Here is a 17,101-nt window from a genome sequence, read left to right as displayed (position 1 = left end):
TACCACAAACATCAAGAAGAGCTCTTGGCTTTACACAGCCAAGGATTCTTTTTATAGGGAGCTCTTCAAACAGAGCTCAGCTAGATACTGGCTTCTACTTCACACAGCATTGCTTTCAAAGGCTAATAAAGCATGTTCCTTGAAACAACAGCAATAACTAGGAGTCATTTTTTCAAGTAGCCATTTGCAATTATAACTTACCTCGGAATTCTGTACAGGTTCTTTCACTCTGGGAGACTAAAAAACAGAGAGAAAGATGTCATTGCCTAGACCACAGTGAAGCTTACTGACTAGGAGGACTTGTCAGAACCATACTGAACATGAGAAATCTACATAATTGTTTCAAGCTATGCATGTGTATTACAATTCATGATAAAAGGGATACCACACAATTTGTTGTGACACCCAGAAGCACAGCCACGTTTCAGACCCTGCAGTCAGCATTTCCACAGGGGCACACAATACCCTAAGTTGCCATCACTGTTAGTCATTAGCAAAATCCAGGACTCTTGAAGATCACTCAGACTTGGATTAAATTACTTAAGCATCAAGATGGGAAAATCCATTTTAAGCTACTCAAGTCTGGCAGAAAAAGACACGCACAGATGTGCCTGGCAGAATTCTGCTACAAAACAAATTCCCTTCACTTACTTAGGCAGGTAGTCCCCGAAACAACTTGCTTAAAACATGCAGAACCTTTGTAGGGTGAGAGGAGGGAATCAGCCTTGCTTGTGCTGCTTTTGAGAAAGAAATCCCTGGTCTGCTCTCCCTGGCCTTGGATCCTGCATTCTGCTGTGCTCCTTGTGAGAGAAAGCAGAGAACTGACAGCTGAGTGTACACTCAGCAGTGGAACAAAGAGACCAGTGGAACAAATGGGGAAAGTGCAGGCAAAGCAACATGATCAACTTTTGCTTATCAGTAAAACAAAGGTAACACTGCACTAGCTGTTTCACGTGAGCAGGGAGGAATTGCCAAGTACTCCTGGAAAGCCCTGCAATTAAGAGAGCCTGCAGCTTTGACTTCCAGCAAGTCCAATTATTATGTGGAGATAGGTGGGATGGTTTGGTCAGTGCTGGGAATAAAAAAATCACCCTGTGACCTAATAGTCTCACAGTTTGCTGCTTGGATAGTACAAGCTGGACAGCAGAACATTAAGGCTCATCATGCCCCTACTCTGAGCGAGTTTCTCCACTAACAGAGGCCACTATCTTAATGATTGCAGATCAAAGAAATTTGTAACATATGACTCAGAAGCTTCTTGTGAGAAAAGTTTAAGAAGTCTTACTCCCAGAACAGCAAGTTTCAAAAAGGCCTCTGGACAGGGGGAGAAGGAACAGTTCCCTGAGCATGACTATGTGTAGGCAACGTCAGGGACAAAGTCACTGAAAGGTAAAGCCTGGAATCCATCTCAGTGTGCTCAGCCTTCACTTGACAGTTACCAGGTGGGATGAAAACCATGGCATTGCTCCCAGAGAAATAACCCTGCTCTACATCTGCTGCAGTGTTCTTCCAGGAACAAAGCCCATATCCAAGAGTACCTGGATGCCTCAAGGAATTACACAAAATGAACTTATCTGAAAGATCAGTGTGCTAAGCACAGTACAGATGAGTATGGAAACAGTGGCCCTGCCCCTCAGCTGACAACTAACTGATCCAGATAAATGACACCCAGGAGTGATGAGAGCCAGCTGAATATGAGCCAGCAAGTGCCCAGGTGGCCAAGAAGGCCAGTGGCACCTGGCCTGTATGAGGAACAGCATGGCCAGCAGGACCAGGGCAGTGACTGTGTTTTGTACTCAGCACTGATGAGGCACTTTGAATGCTGTCTTCAGTTTTGGGCCCCTCACTACCAGAAGGAAATTGAGGGTCTGGAGCAAGTCCAAAGAAGGGCAATGGAGCTGGGAATGGCTCTGGAGCACCAGGAGCAGCTGAGGAAGCCTGGGCAGGGCTCAGCCTGGAGGAAAGGAGGCTCAGGGGAGACCTTGTCACTCTCCACATCTCCCTGACAGGAGGGGACAACCAGGTGGGGATCAGGCTCTTTTCCCAGGTAACAAGTGAAAAGAAGAAATGGCTTCAAGTTGCACCAAGGGAGGTTTAGACTGGATATTAGGAAAGATTTCTTCACTGAAAGGGTGCCCAGGGAAGTGGTAGAGTCACCATCTCTGGAGGTGGTCAGAAAACAAAGAGGTGGCACTTGGAACAGGGTTTCATGGTGAACACAGTGGTTCTGGGCTATCAGTTGGACTCAACAATCCTGGAGGTCTTTTCCAACCTTAGTAATTCTATGATTTTATGAAACACATGGACAGAAAGAAAACAGGACAAACATTAAAAAACATTTACCTAAGGCACAAATAGGATGACTTTGGGGATTAGTTCTAACTCATTTTTGCTTGTGTAATCAAAGATGACGAGAGTAAGCAGTGAAATGTGACCACACAACTCATCACTGCACAGATTTATTGGGCAACAGAAGGTGCACAATTTAAAAGCCCACAGAGCACTACTGTTTTAATTTGAATTCAAAGTTTTAAATGCAGACAGGAAGTTCAGAAGGTCTTTATACCCAAAAGGTAATGCTGACCCAGCAAGTAACCATATTCAGTGAATTGAAGAGCTATTTCTGGCTCTGAGTATAATAAATATTTGCCTGTTTAAGGTGCAGGAAGTCCTAGGAAGAGACTTGTAAAATGCATGTTTGCACATACGAAATTCACCCTATTTTTTTCTGTAAAGTGGAAACAAGTAAAAAATACCAACACTTCTCATTTATGTAGATGATTTTATGCAGGTTAATACTTCAGTATTTTGGCACATTAAGTCAATCCACAGGGCCTCCTTTTACTTTCTGGCTGACAGCAGTAAAATGCAGGTACAGGTGGAATCACAGAGAAACAAAATGTTTTGGGTTGGAAAGGCCCTTTAAAAATCCTCTATTCCACCCCCACTGCAATGGGCAGGAAAATAAGGTGCCACCTAGTTAACACAAGTTATTCTATCCAACAACTTGGTTAAAATTGCAGAGGGATTTACAAACAGGTAGAATTTATACCAAGTGTTTGAAATACGACCAGAAACACAGGATAAACACTAATCCTCAATAACACCACCATATTCATGGCAAAAATCGGCAGGTGGCATACAAGTCTTAGGACTGCTTGAAAAAGAATCAAATTCAAGTACCCAGGCAGAAATGTAGTGAGGTCTGAGGTGCCACAGTGCCTTTCCTGACATCCTGAAACATACAGGTGCCCCAGAGTGCTGTGCTACACATGGGGTGCCTCCAAAATGATAATACAAATCTACAGGGAGGCAACTGAATTAAGACCTACTACTCCAACATCCATCCCAAAGGTTTGCTGAATGGGAGACCTACAAGTAAAGGCCAAGCACAGCCCAAATTAGAGTGATCAAGACAGGCAGCAGTACAAGGAAAATATATCAAAGTGTCAAGAAAAAACTGTCTTGAAAAGGAGCTTGTAAACATGTGTGTCAATCTGCTTTTTCCTGCCTAAGAGGAATGAAACAAGTAAGTACTGTTCAAAACACAGTAAACAGTGTTCAGTTATGGTATCCTGGGCTTTGAGACAAGATACAACAAGTTCTAAATAATCTCTAGAACAGACTTAGGGTCTTTTACAATACTGCCTCCTAAAATTTGATCGTACTCTAGCCTACACAAAAGGAATTTAGAAGAATTCAGCATATAAAGCATCAGAGAATTTCAGTAGTAGCCACCTGGTACCCAGAGATTTTCCTTGATCATGTATTATATGAAGCTGGACACAATAAGCTCTTTAAGAAGTCACAAGAATTGCTGTCACAAATAATGCATTTACTGTATCAAGTGGCTTTTAAAAACCCACGCATTTCAAAAGACGCTGAAAAGATGCAAAATTTTGCATTTGATATTTAAGCGTCTATTCACAACAGCAACAGAAGCCAGACTAATGAAAGAGAAACAAGAGAAGCTGTAAAGGGATAAATACTTCAAACCAATGCTGCTTTTTTCCCTTTCATACTGAAAAGCTTCCTCACTGCCTCACTAATTCGATTTCATACTAAAAATCCCTCACTGCCTCACTAATTCAATTACAGGATGATTAAAACACAGAGTCCACTACCAGCCACCTGCTAAAGTGAAAAGGGACCAGGCAAACCATTATAGTCAAAACACACACAGGTGACTGCTGGGGGAAGACAACCTGAAAATTCATTGTAATCTTTCAGCTGATCGTTACACATTACTCCTCTGAGCTGTCAGAGCATTTGTACATGTGTTGGGAGAGGGGAAAGTGGTGTTTTCTTGAGGATTTTCAAGCACAAGACTAATCACTCCTGTGACCTGAGGGATGCTATGAGGTTTCCTGGCAGGATTAATTGATTTCAGTGTAACTGGAGGGGCAGAACCAAGCCTTCCATGTTTCAAGAATCTGCCATAAGAACAGGACCTATTGATTTCAGCTCCATCCTGGAGAGGGCAGTAGGATAAAACCTCTTCTGACACTTCCAGAAAAAAGCAGTTAACACCCTTAAAGAGAATATCCTAGCTGCAGTGAATTAGTATGCTGAGCTGGGAGCAGGCTGTCTGAATTAACATTTCCAATTATGCTGAACATCCCTGAATGAGACCAGCTGTGCCACACCACAATGACAGAAAAGATCAATACAATTTCTGCAACCTTCAGTCTGCTTTCTGTGCTTCAGCTCCCAACTCGAGGGAAGAGATTACAGCCTGCTGTGTATCATGCTTAAGGCCATGGGCTCCCCAAATATTTTTAGACCTACCACAACTGGAAAGCAAAACAAAATACAGTGGAGTTTGAGGACCCACCCTGAGCTGTGAAATTGCTGCTCTGCCTTCCTCACTTTCTTCATCAAGCTCATCATCACTCCATTCCCAGCCACCATCTTCAGTCTTATGAAGACGCCCGCTGGAGCCTGGGACTCTCCGGACCTGCTCAGCACAAGGACACAGAACTTACATCCCAAGCAAACAGTTTCTACAGTTGATTTTAGAAGAAACAGCACCAGAACATCTTCAGATTCCATCACCTGCCATGCTGTCTGATCATTTTACTGAAATGAATAGCTCTACCTAGAAAAAGCTGTACTGCAGTAGTTATCATTAAAAATGTGAATACAAGCACAAAAAATAGTACAACTGTAACAGCAAGAGCCCAGGAGGTTTTCAGTACCTTTTTGGATCTTTCAGTGATTGTTGGCGCTCTCTGCAACATTTTCTCTTGTAAAAACTCTTTATTCTGCAAAGAAAAAAATACCAAACATTTGCATTGCTGAAAATGTCCTTTGATGCCTTCACTGTCTCTGATAAAGTAACTGTTAAGCTGTTTCTATCAGAAATTGGTTTACATGTTTTATCCCTATTCCCCTAAGGATATTAACCACTCCCCTACTTTGGGCTGCAGTGTGTGATGTTTCATCCTAAATACCTTTACAGTTAACAGTGGCAGTCTCCTTATACAAAGTGACATGGAATTAACAACTGAGGAGATGGATATTATTCTGATTTATTTGGAAATATCCATATTATACTGCAGTATGTGGTACCCTGCTGAGGCATTTGGCATTCTTCCACTTGCAGATGCTACACCACCTGGATCCAACCCCTTTGCTTTATCTTATTCCTAAATTTATGCCTGTCCAACTGTCAAAGGCAAACCTCAGATGTCAGACAGGTTGGGATGCAGGAATCCCTCAGTGCTGGAGTAAACAGAAATTGGAGCAGCAAGATTTAAAGTGGCTGAAAAAATGTACAGCATTTATGTTTAGAGAGGAAGCAAATGCAATGATCACAACAGACAATACTGGGGAACTCCTGTGATGCTTTATTGTATTAAATTTCCTCTTCAGCAGGCTGCTCCAGACTGGCCAATGTGGGCTCCTGAGAACACAGTTTTCTCACTGCTGAACTGTAGGGCCAAACTTGTGGCAGATGGGGAAGCAGGGCAGTCCAGGCTGGCACCCTGCTATTTGGCTGGGTATTCCACACCGCACCAGAGCAATAGGAAAGCTCTGCTGTCCCTGCCCACGCAGAGCTCCCAGAACTCCCCCAGGATGGAGAGTCTCAAGACACACTCTGTCATTCCTGATAAGTGGCTCCCAGCATTATCAAACCATACTTTTACATAACCTAGATGGTATTTAAATATATGACTCAATATAGATGTGTAGAAGCTGCACTCTTCAGCCCTCAAGTTCCAGCTGTCAGTTTGGCAGTGGCTGATGTGTGACAGTAATTTAACCCCAAGTGTGAACTAGCACACGTTTGCATTTCAGATGCTGGGTTAAGCACTGCCTCATTTACAACAATGTTAATTTTCTATCACTACCCATGCTAATATGTCTCCAGCAGCTTAATGAAAGCAGGAAAGAGATTTAACACACAATGAAGTGTAACATGAACCAGAACTTGCAGAACCAAATGGAGAAAGGTCAGCAATGTGTAAACCATCTTGTCACTTTGGACACCAACATATGTGCATCCAGCATACAGATGCAGACTAATCAGCTGCCTAAAATCCCACTATGGACAGTGGAACCCCAGTTAATAATGTCAAGAGCCCAGACATCAATTAAACTTGCCCTAAAGCAACTTTGCCCTAAATGTTATTCTGCATTTCATCAACTGGATCACCCTCCAGACTTCCCTGCTTCATAGAATTATCAAATCACACAACACCCTGAGTTGGAAGGGACCCACAAGGATGGAGTCCAGCTCCTGGCCCTGCACAGGACACCCCAACAGTCCTACCAGAAGTGTTGTCCACATGCTCCTGGAACTCTGGCAGCCTTAAGGCCATGACCATTTCCTGAGGAGCCTGTTCCCCATCCTCTGGGGGAAGTACCTTTCCCTAATATCCAAACCAAATATCCCCTGACACAGCTTCAGGTCATTCCCTCAGCTCCTGTAACTGCTCACCAAAGAGCTCAGGACTTGCCTCTGCGCTTCTCCTCATGAAGAGGAGTGCAACTCCCCCTGGGTTGCACCTGTTAAGATTCCTGTCAGCTTTAATAGGGCATCCAGCTCCTGTACAGATACCTGGTGTGGCCAATTCTATTTAGGCATCTCAATCTGGGAGTTGAAAACTACTCTGATTAATTGATGATGCTGCTGTGCTATGCCAAGTATGCAGTCTCTTTCTGACAGTTTAATCTGTATTCTGCTATAAATCCTGTGCACTTTGATTACAAAAAAAAAAAAAAAAAAAAAAAAAAAAAAAAAAAAAAAAAAGGGCAAACAGAATACATTCCTCATGCCCAAGGAAATGCAAATCCTGCCCTGTGTTACTGCTGTCTGCCTCCTGCAGTAAGACCTCGCATGGTGCATATGCACTAATCTCCAGGCAGTAATTACATAATGCTTGCTGGCAGTTCACTCCAAGGCTAGAAATGGGAGTTTCCCACTGTTTTGTAGCACAGGATCTTCTCTTTCCATACGGCAACACAGGGTGAAATATCTTTAGGTAGCTCTTGCACAGTGGCCCCCATTCAACCCCTTGCACACAGATTGATTATAGAGTTTACTAAAGTCTAAGTTACACTCGCTGCAGCAGAGACTTTTATGGTTGGACAGGCAGCCAGAATGGCACCATTACAAAGGAAGAACAAACCCAAAAGACACTGATAGACATTTAAATGCTCAAGACATTTAAATGCACAAGAATTCCTAGATGATTTCTGTTAACAACAGCATACACAGGAGATACAGAAGGGGGATTTTATTCTGCTCCTTCACAATGACCCATTCAACTCACTCAGCTCTGCTGGCTCTAAGTGAAAGAGCCCACACTCTTGCCAGTAAAGCTGTCACCCACACCTATCATGCTTCTGAAAAGTCCTTTCCACAGCCTCTGCACAAATCAGTTTAGGAAGTGTTTTCTTACCTTTGCTTTTGTGAAAAATTTGTGTCTTAGGAGTTCTGCTGCTGTTGGTCTGTCAATAAAAACAGATGTAGAAAAGACAATTATAAATGCTCCCTTTCAACCCAACGGTCTTCCAGGCTGCTGCGGCTTGTTGGCATCTCGTGAGGGCATCAGCTTCTCCTGTATAATTCCCCTAAAATCAATGTATTCCAAGTAAATTTTACACCAGCAATCTTTTAAATTACTCAGAGTGTTCTGAACAAGGCCTATTCTGTTCAAAAGCAATGAATAACTTGGGACTGCTGGGGAGAATTTGCTCCCATTTTGCTGCTGAACTTGAGACACTTAAGATAACAACGGGATCACAGATAAAAACTGCTCAAAATGGAAATCACAGAACCATCACTGGAGTGCAGTACTCACCCTGTGCAAGTAACAGTTATTTCAGAGATATGTGATTAAGCGTGTGTAATTAATTCTATTAAACACAAGTGGGATGATCAATCTTGGTCTAAAGAAAATGAACAAGAATAAACTATTTTCCTCTTTAAGTCAGACTTCAGAATAAATACTGGAAAGTGTGAGACATCCCTTAGTTTGTTTAGGAGGAATTTGCTAAAGACTCAAGCCTATATGAGAAAGTAGCAGCTTACAGCATTTTCCACACTGCAAACAGTGCTTAAATAGCAACAGAGTTTAATCAGTGACTTGGAAAGGCCATTCATCACAGGGTTTATTTCATCACAGACAACTCCAACAAAAGGCATCCACCTTAGAGCAGGGAGCCCTTAAAATAATGAAAAAGCACTAAATTCTCTTCCCATGCAATATGTCAGCCTCCTGCTTCCAGAGTCAATGCCAGTGGCTGTCAGGAGTGCTTGAGGAGAGAGGAGTGGTGTGCCACAATTCGGTGATTATGTATAATCTGATCAGCACACATCCTAACCTGCAAGGATAGGATATGCTTTAGAAAGGTGAAAAAATGTCATGCTGGGAAAAAAAAATCCAGCTATCAACTTTTATCAAGCACTCCACTAGATTCATTAATCATTTCAAGTGTAATGCTTGTTAGAAGAGAGAGACTCATTGCACAGTGCGTGAGAAGCCTGTGTTCCTGGATCTGACACAAGAGGGAACTGAAAAATGTCTTCATTATTACTATTTTATGAAAGTACTTTTTCCTTTCCAGAATTAAGTCTGCTTACTGAGGAGGAAAAAAACCCACAATCTAAGAGGTATTAAAAATGGCACAGCAAACACACCATCCCCTTGGTAATATTTCCTACGTCACTGAGCAGTCAAGATACTGTTCAAGGAAGGCTGAAAGTGTCATCAGGTCACTTAAGCAATCTGTATTGATGAAAACATGTTGGTAAAATTTGCCAGTGTTTTTCCTGATTTCTCATCCAAACCAAATATTACATATAATTAAACAAGTCAAAAGGACACTGAAAGCATTCTCTGCACTGGCAAATTTTAAAAAGTTTATTTATGTAGTTTTGCAAGTAAACACATATTGCCCAACCTGTCATTTCTGATTTGTAAACACAAAGCAGTTTTGACTGGGAACCCAGTTTTGACTGGGATAATGAACTGAAGTCACCTGCTGGAGGTGGCCAAGGGAGAATGGCCCTACCCAGGCAGTGGACTGGGATGCACTCTCATTAACCCAAATGGAAAATGTGTGCCCTGGCCAGGCATAGTGCCAGACATTTACCCATAAAAATAAGGACAGCCAAGAGAATTTGTTGCCACACAGAAAGATTGCTGTGTTCCTTGTAACTGAAAGGTTGGAGGGGCAGAGAGTATACCAACTTCAAAAAACAGAGAACATGATGTTTGTGAGTTTGGGGGTTTCTTTTGTTTGCTTGTTTGCTTGAATTTATTTTAGTGTGATCCACTCTTACCTTTTTTCAGGGTCTTTTTGTAGGCACGATGAAATCATCTTCCTAAATGATTTCCCATATTTCTTCAGCATCTCCTTATCTTGCACACCAGTTTCCAAAGACGGAGGATCATTTTGTAGTGTCAGCATTAAGACCTGAAATAATTATTGCTATTGGCAATGAGATTTTCCTTGGGCTTTGTTAGAGACAGATCTTCAGGAAAATGTATTTTAGACAAGCACTTTCATCAAGCATCTAAGTCAACAATGTGTTAACAACAAAGACACACAATTTAAGTTACTGCTTTCCATCCCATCTCTTGACCCACACTGCAGTCTATGAGCCAAACACAAGGCTGGTATGTGTTTTCAAGGCTGTTTTGTGGGATTAAAAGTGCAAGCAGAGCAGAACTTCTACCAGTTTTCCTCCTTCAAGATGAGCAGTTGTTTAAGGGTTTTGATTCAATGTACCTCCCTGAGGTATTTCTTAGCTAGAAATCAAATTAAAGACAGAGGGACAACATAAAAATACATGAGTTCACTTCCATGTACCAATGTGACAGCAGGTGAAGACATTCCTCTCATAAGCACCTATCAAGCCAAACTGGTTCTTTCTCTCACATCACTTCAATATTCTGAAGGAAAGGAAGAGAATTACTCATTTCCATTTCCACTTGTCACCTACATACAGATGAATATCTATTTTTAGAAAAGGAAACAGCACATAGCACATTTAAATAGCTTTCAACAGCTATATTGCTTAGGGCAGCAAAAGCCCATCAATCTAGCTGAAATTATACAGCCCATGACAGAATTCCCTGCTTTCTTCCCCATCCTTGAAGGGTCACTTAATGCATGAGTACTTTTGCTGCATAACAAAATTAATCTGCAGTGCAATACAATTACATTCAATAAATAAAACTGGGAAGTCTTCTTGCAGGCTGCATGACTGGAACCCAAACCTCACAGAACTGGGGACTCAATTCTATCTAGCATATGACAGCACTTAATACGTGCTGTTGATACTAAATAGGTGATGTTGGCATTCAAAGCTTCATCCTGTGCAAACCACAATAAACAGAAGTACAACTTGTAGAAGCTTCTGCAAAATGCTACCAATAATCAGAGCCCAGAAGGAAATACCAATGAAACCAGCAGCACCTAAATCAGCAGCACTTTCCCCTGAACTGCTCTTTGCTCTGCCACAGCCGCTGTAGGAAATTCAATGGCATTTCTACTCAGCTTCTTCACAGTCCCTGCATGTAGATGACAATTCTTAAAACTAATTCTGCTCTACAAGAGTTAAACCTGTGCAAAGTCCATCCATTTGGCATGGATGTGCCTGTTCTCAATTAGGAGTAGCTGGATTTCCAAATGCCATTGTAACTGTGGTGTGGGAGGAGATTCACCCAGGCCCTGAAGAAGTGACACCCAATTCCCACAGCACTTCAGAAGTTAAGACTTACAAAATGGGAGTTTGCCCACAGTGTCATTGAATGGTTTGGGTTGGAAGGGACCCTAAAGCTCATTTAATTCCAATCCCCCTGCCATGCACAGAGACACCTCTTCCACTAGCCCAGGTTGCTCCAACTCCCACCCAGCCTAGCCTTGAACACCTCCAGGGATGGGGCATCCACAGCTTCTCTTGGTAACATGTTCCAGCGCCTCACCACCCTCACAGTAAAGAACTCCTTATTCACATTTAATCTAAATCTCTCCTCTTTTAGTTCACAGCCCCTCCCCTTTGCCCTATCACTACCTCCCTGTGTAAAACATCACTCTCCCAAGGCCAACAATAGAAGGACTTGACACCCACAGGCCTCATATCCCATGTCACTGCTCTAACCATGAACCCTGGGGGTAGGACAGGCTCTCCACATTCTCATGCTTCATCCAAAGAGCCACACATCCCAAGAGGAGAACTCAAGTGGCCTTCAAGAGGGTGGGCCAAAGGGGCTTAAAAGTTTTGTGATTGAGACAAGGTCTCATCAGATATCACAAAGGAGATAAGGAAAAAGATCTCAAAGCTCAGTAGAAGGAGAGGATGCTTCAGACCTCAACTGACGGTGTCAACTCTTAACTTTGAGATGTACCCTTCCCCTGAAAGAGCAACATGACTCAAGGGTCAGGAAACAGAGCATTAACCAAACTTATAAAGTGATCTAAGGTTAAAGATATTTGAAAAAGAATTCTGATGTGCCAAGGTTTAAATAAGAACATTTCTTTCATTTCAACCTTAATAAAATACTATTGTTGCCAATACCAGTTTCAAACCGATGTAGCACTTTGAACTGGATCAGTGATTGATAGGATTGTCAGCATTAAACAAAATTGAACATTCTTTTGGATAACTGGTAACACAAGACATATCAAGAGAACGTCTGAGAGGCATTAAGAAGGATTATTAGTGCAAGGGAAAGAATTGCTAGCTAAGTGTCACTGGGTGCCCATAAGGCATTCTGGATCATTATTTATAACCCTAAAAACATCTGCTGACTTCAGAGGTTTAAAACACACAGCACTTTCCTTAAGAATGGTGAGACTCAGGATCTAAATAAAAACTGCAGTTTCAGATAATGCTGATGAAGTGGCGTATTTTTAAAAGGTGACTCAAGATACATCCAGGAACATCATGATCCACAAGTGCAGGTTGAAAGGACAAACTCTCCTATGCAACATGCTAAGTTGAGAGGACAAACTCTTCTGTGCAACACGCTAGCCAAATTCTCGGAAACATCCACAGAACACACTGATCCCTTATCTGGCACAAATATCTGGAGATTTGCTCACCTTCATCGGTGGGTATTTATGGTAAGGAGCTGCTCCCGTGGCCAGTTCAATAGCAGTGATGCCAAAGCTCCAGATGTCTGCCTTGAAATCGTATCCTCTGACCTGAAAAATATTAGATGTTATCATGTGCCTCTTGCTATCCTGCACTACCAGCCCTTTCACACACCCTTTCCCCACAATTTTGGAAAGACCAGTACTAGAGATGGAAACAAAACTCTCTCTCTCCTCTCCCCCCAGCTCCTCATACCTTCAAGGAGGTGTTTTAGAAGTCACAGTATGTTGAAATCATGGTTGTGCACTGTACAACGAGGACTGCTCTGCCATAAACTCTGCTGCAGAACATAAAGGGGCACTGGGCTAACCCAGGCTCTGACTTTTGCACACAGACACAGAGAGTCATTACACTGTGTAATAAAACTCTCATAGTTAATAGATGGACTGCTACCTCTTGGGACACCCGCCTCACTACACTTTTAGTCAAGCACTTAATCAACCTGACTGCAAATATGCTTCATCCTGGAACTTCACGACACACCAGCCCAGTAAAAGCCCCTCATTCCTGCCTGCAGACTAATGTTTCCCTCCATTAATTAACAGTAGCTTCTGCACTTGACATTAAACACAGGCTTGTTCAGGAAAATTTATAGCATTTACTTCCCCTCCTGCACAGGAAAAAATATTTCATATGCCAAAGCAGTTACTTCCTCATTATCATTAGGTAATATTTTGGCACTTGCTTTCTCCGCTGCAGGGGAGAGACATTATGTACTAACTTCAAGAGCAGCTTCAAAAATCAAAGCATTTTGGTTGCTTGGGATGGTTTGTGTTTCTTCTCGCTACACTATGGAAAAATGAAAGTTGAAGCAAGAGCAGAGCTAACAGGGGTACTGTGCTCAGCTAACCTAACAAGCTTCAGAAAGACACTTCTTGTGATGCAGCCAAAAAGCATTCCCCAAGCTACCTTAAAGATGATCTTGAATCTTGGCAAGCTAACAAAAACCCCTCCTGCACTATTTGTAACGTAATACTAGAGTTGGACTGAAGCTTGTTATAGAGACAGGAATTTTTATCTTGCACTGATTTCTTCCACCCTGTAAGCACAACTTTCACGAGCCCTAAAAGTCTGAAATGCTTCTTGAAGTGCCTCAGTTAATGGATGCCATGACTTTGAACAGATTTCAAGTCAGTTAAATAAACAAGCACAGATAACTAGTAACATTTAAAAGAGCACAGGACAAGAAGAAATACACTGTAAAGGTGGTTTTTTGTCTTACACTATTTCTAGGTTTTGAGAATAACTTTTGGGTATTTCTTAGCTCCATCTTTCAGTTACTCTTGCAGCACACCAAAACACTGTACAACTCCCCATTTCCTGACAAGATTTTAACTGTTTAGTGCAAGGGTTTTTTCATTATTTCACATAATCCTGCTTGCAAGTGAAAGCTGTAAAGCTCAAAACTGTCTCCAGCAGCTCATCTTGACATCTGTCCAACACATTAGTCACCACCCTGCAGTTAGTTTATATCAACAACATTCATTTTTCTCATCAACTTCTGGCTTTTTTTGCCATAAATCTGTCAAGTGACCATACATTAAAGGACAATTTTGAGCAATCAAATATTAACATTCTGAAGGAATTTAATGGTGCTGAAGCAAACCAGATGGAATTGGGTCGATAATATCCACACGTGAAAGGCCAACCTAGAGCAAGCCCTTCTGTCCCTCTTCCCGGCTGGATCCAGTGGCTCAGAGTGACACCTGCTGGAAGGCAGCAAGATCACCTAATGGACACTGAAGGATTTCACATCAGCATCACCAGCATCCCAAATATTGCTTTAACATGATATTTGCAACTGGCTAGATGTGCACAGCCTTGGTGGAGGTACTGCACTCCCTAAATAACTTACCTCCTTTGGAAACACATTTGTGGGGAGCCACCCCTCACTTTGTTACTGAAACCTTTATTTCCCATTTTTAGCTCCCTCCTTAAGGTCTTTTTTTCCTTTTTGTCCTGAGGATTGCAGCTGCAAAGAGCCTGGAGCACCACCATTAGGTCCTGGCCAGGCTGCTGAGCCCTGGGCACAACACACAGGACAGAAAAGCAAGGGACAGCTCTGATTTAGCTTCAGAAACACCAAATACTCTTATTTTTTTTTAAATTTTAACTCAGCATTAAATAAAAAAATCCAGAAGAATATGACAGTGAAGCAGTTCAGAATCAAGTTGGCAAAGACAACCTTGACTTGGGAAGTGTGGCTTTATTTTGCCTTGTTAGACCTGCACTCTGAGCAGTGCTGGAATGCACCATCCCCTCGGTGCCACCATGGGGAGCCACTGAAAAGGCCAAACATTGAACAAGCCTTTCATCAATAATATATTTAGGCTCCTCCAAAATTATCTCCATTCCTCAGGGAGTTTTACATATTGGAAAAAATGCACTTTATTGCACTTGTGTTTAGTTGCATTTGATTTTAGATACAGATATATACATGGGGGTCTTATTCAAGATTCTCCTACGCTTCAAAACATTTTATTGGGAACAAAAGCAAGGAGAAATGTATCAAGGTGGATTTACTTTAATAAAACAAATCCTGAAATATTTTTGTTTAAAGAAATTTGGAAAGAAAAATGGAAACCCATTCATAGCCAGTTATATTTCTGCTTAGCACACCTGTCAGAAACCCAGGCTTCTGGGTGATTTTAAGGAGATGAGGGATAATTTTCAGAATGTTCATGGCAGTGAACATCAGTGCCATCGACAGCTGCTGCAAATGCCCTGGTAAGACTGTGGTGTAATAATCTCTGTGAATCTTGCTAAGAAATGGGCAGCAATTTTACATAAAACAAAGTTTCCAGGCGTCCTGCATCAGAAGTTACACAAAGCTTTTGTAGTTTAGTCTAGAAGCAGTGGAGGACAAAAAGTGACATTTTTCCAGATAAGGGGAAGAAGTATGACATCTTTTAGTGAGCCAAAAGAGCAGAGGAAGAAGGGGGAGATGCAAGCATTCCTCAGCATTTAGATACTCACAAGCCAATAAAAGCTAAAAACTTGAATGAAATCAAATGTGTGTTATTATACTGACTTAACTCCCCACTCTGACATGTCACAACTAACTACCCCAAATTCTTACATTTGCAGATGCAGAAGAGCACGTTCCTGAGCTGTGTATGTGCATATTTACCATGTGTGAAGCTATTTATATTCTACCTCACATTCATGCAAAAGGGAGGGGCAGGTTAATCTTCTTTATGCAACAACTGAGCTGTCTCAACCTCACCTTAGACAAGAGCCCAAAGAGAAGCAATGGGGCAAAAATCTACTGAAACATTTAACATTCCCCAGTACAAGTCTGGCTGCAATATGCAAGTCAAAGAAAATCCTGTGGTTTTAAAAAAACCCTTCAGGATGTCAAATTATCATCTTAGTTAGAAAGAAATATAGTCATTGCTGATAACAGGGAATGCCAGGTGCAGATCAGAGGACACCGAGAAAAACAATTCACCTGTTCCATAACTTCTGGTGCCATCCAGCAAGGTGTGCCCACAAAAGTTTTCCTGACTTTATTCCTGGTAATGTCACCACCAGTGGCCAGGAACGCGCTAACACCGAAGTCTGAAAAGAAAACAAAAGCAGAATTTATTAAGAACACATTTCCTGAGCAAACTGAAGGGCTGTCCCTTCTTTCCCCTCATATTCCCAGCCACCTATTAAGTACCAGACCATGCAGTCACGCATGAGGGGTTTCCTAATAAAGGAGGAATGATCAACAGTTAGCTGAGTGCTGGTACATGAACTGCCATTCAGCAGTTCGCCATTCAGCTCCTGGGGACAGCAGAGCTTTCAGCCCGGGCCGGCAGAGAGGAAAATTCCACTTTCCATTACAGCCCACTGGTCACATTAGAGGCTGCTCACACTCCCCCAGCAGCCCTGCTGCTGTACAAACCTGCCCTGCCAGCCAGAGCTGTATTGACATTTGCACACACACATAACTGTACTGACTCTCAAGCAGCATCCTGTGACACCCACAGCAATCAAGCTGAGTGCAGAAAAAGTGCCTTGAAAACATTTAACTGTCCTAACTGAGGTATCAGCTCCTTATTCTGAATTTTTTATCACCAAAATATGCTTTATTTGATAATCCTCCATGGCTGAAATGCTCAGTGCTTTAATGGGACCTGATGATACTGAACAAGCCACAGACCAATCCAAGCATCCCAGAGGAGCCTCACAGACAGTGATTCACACCCTGCACAGCATCACCTCACCTGAAACACCTTTCACAAACCAGGATGCTCATGGATGCCCTTTGCACTCACTGGTAATTGCATTTCTTGGAACAAATCACTCTTATGTGACAGCTATGTTGTAACCTCATGTTTTATGCAATAAAGAATGGCATAGAAAACAGAATCTGTAACCAGCAGCAGCATACAGGGATAGCAATGGGATAATGTTTGTTCTGAGAAGAGCATTACAATGGATCTAGCAGCCAAGTCATTCAAGATAGGATGGCACTTTGGAGGGAAAAAAAATAATCCA

General features: G+C 42.1%; 1 protein-coding gene across 1 annotated transcript in view; it reads right to left on the bottom strand.

Moving 5' to 3' along the window:
- OXSR1 (oxidative stress responsive kinase 1) overlaps positions 1-17,101 on the bottom strand; it is an 87,769-nt gene that overhangs the window by 8,608 nt on the left and 62,060 nt on the right. Inside the window, exons 6-12 of the mRNA XM_066314004.1 lie at positions 16,065-16,174; positions 12,562-12,663; positions 9,794-9,927; positions 7,908-7,956; positions 5,199-5,264; positions 4,835-4,957; positions 202-237 (exon numbers count right to left, since the gene is read on the bottom strand). Of these exons, the coding sequence (XP_066170101.1) occupies positions 202-237; positions 4,835-4,957; positions 5,199-5,264; positions 7,908-7,956; positions 9,794-9,927; positions 12,562-12,663; positions 16,065-16,174 (620 nt within the window). The remainder of the gene's footprint in view (positions 1-201; positions 238-4,834; positions 4,958-5,198; positions 5,265-7,907; positions 7,957-9,793; positions 9,928-12,561; positions 12,664-16,064; positions 16,175-17,101) is intronic.

This window comes from Sylvia atricapilla, chromosome 1, assembly GCF_009819655.1.
Source record: "Sylvia atricapilla isolate bSylAtr1 chromosome 1, bSylAtr1.pri, whole genome shotgun sequence".
Taxonomy (NCBI): Eukaryota; Metazoa; Chordata; class Aves; order Passeriformes; family Sylviidae; genus Sylvia; species Sylvia atricapilla.
Note: the sequence above shows the minus strand (reverse complement) of the source record. Positions and strands in the feature narration are given on the sequence as shown.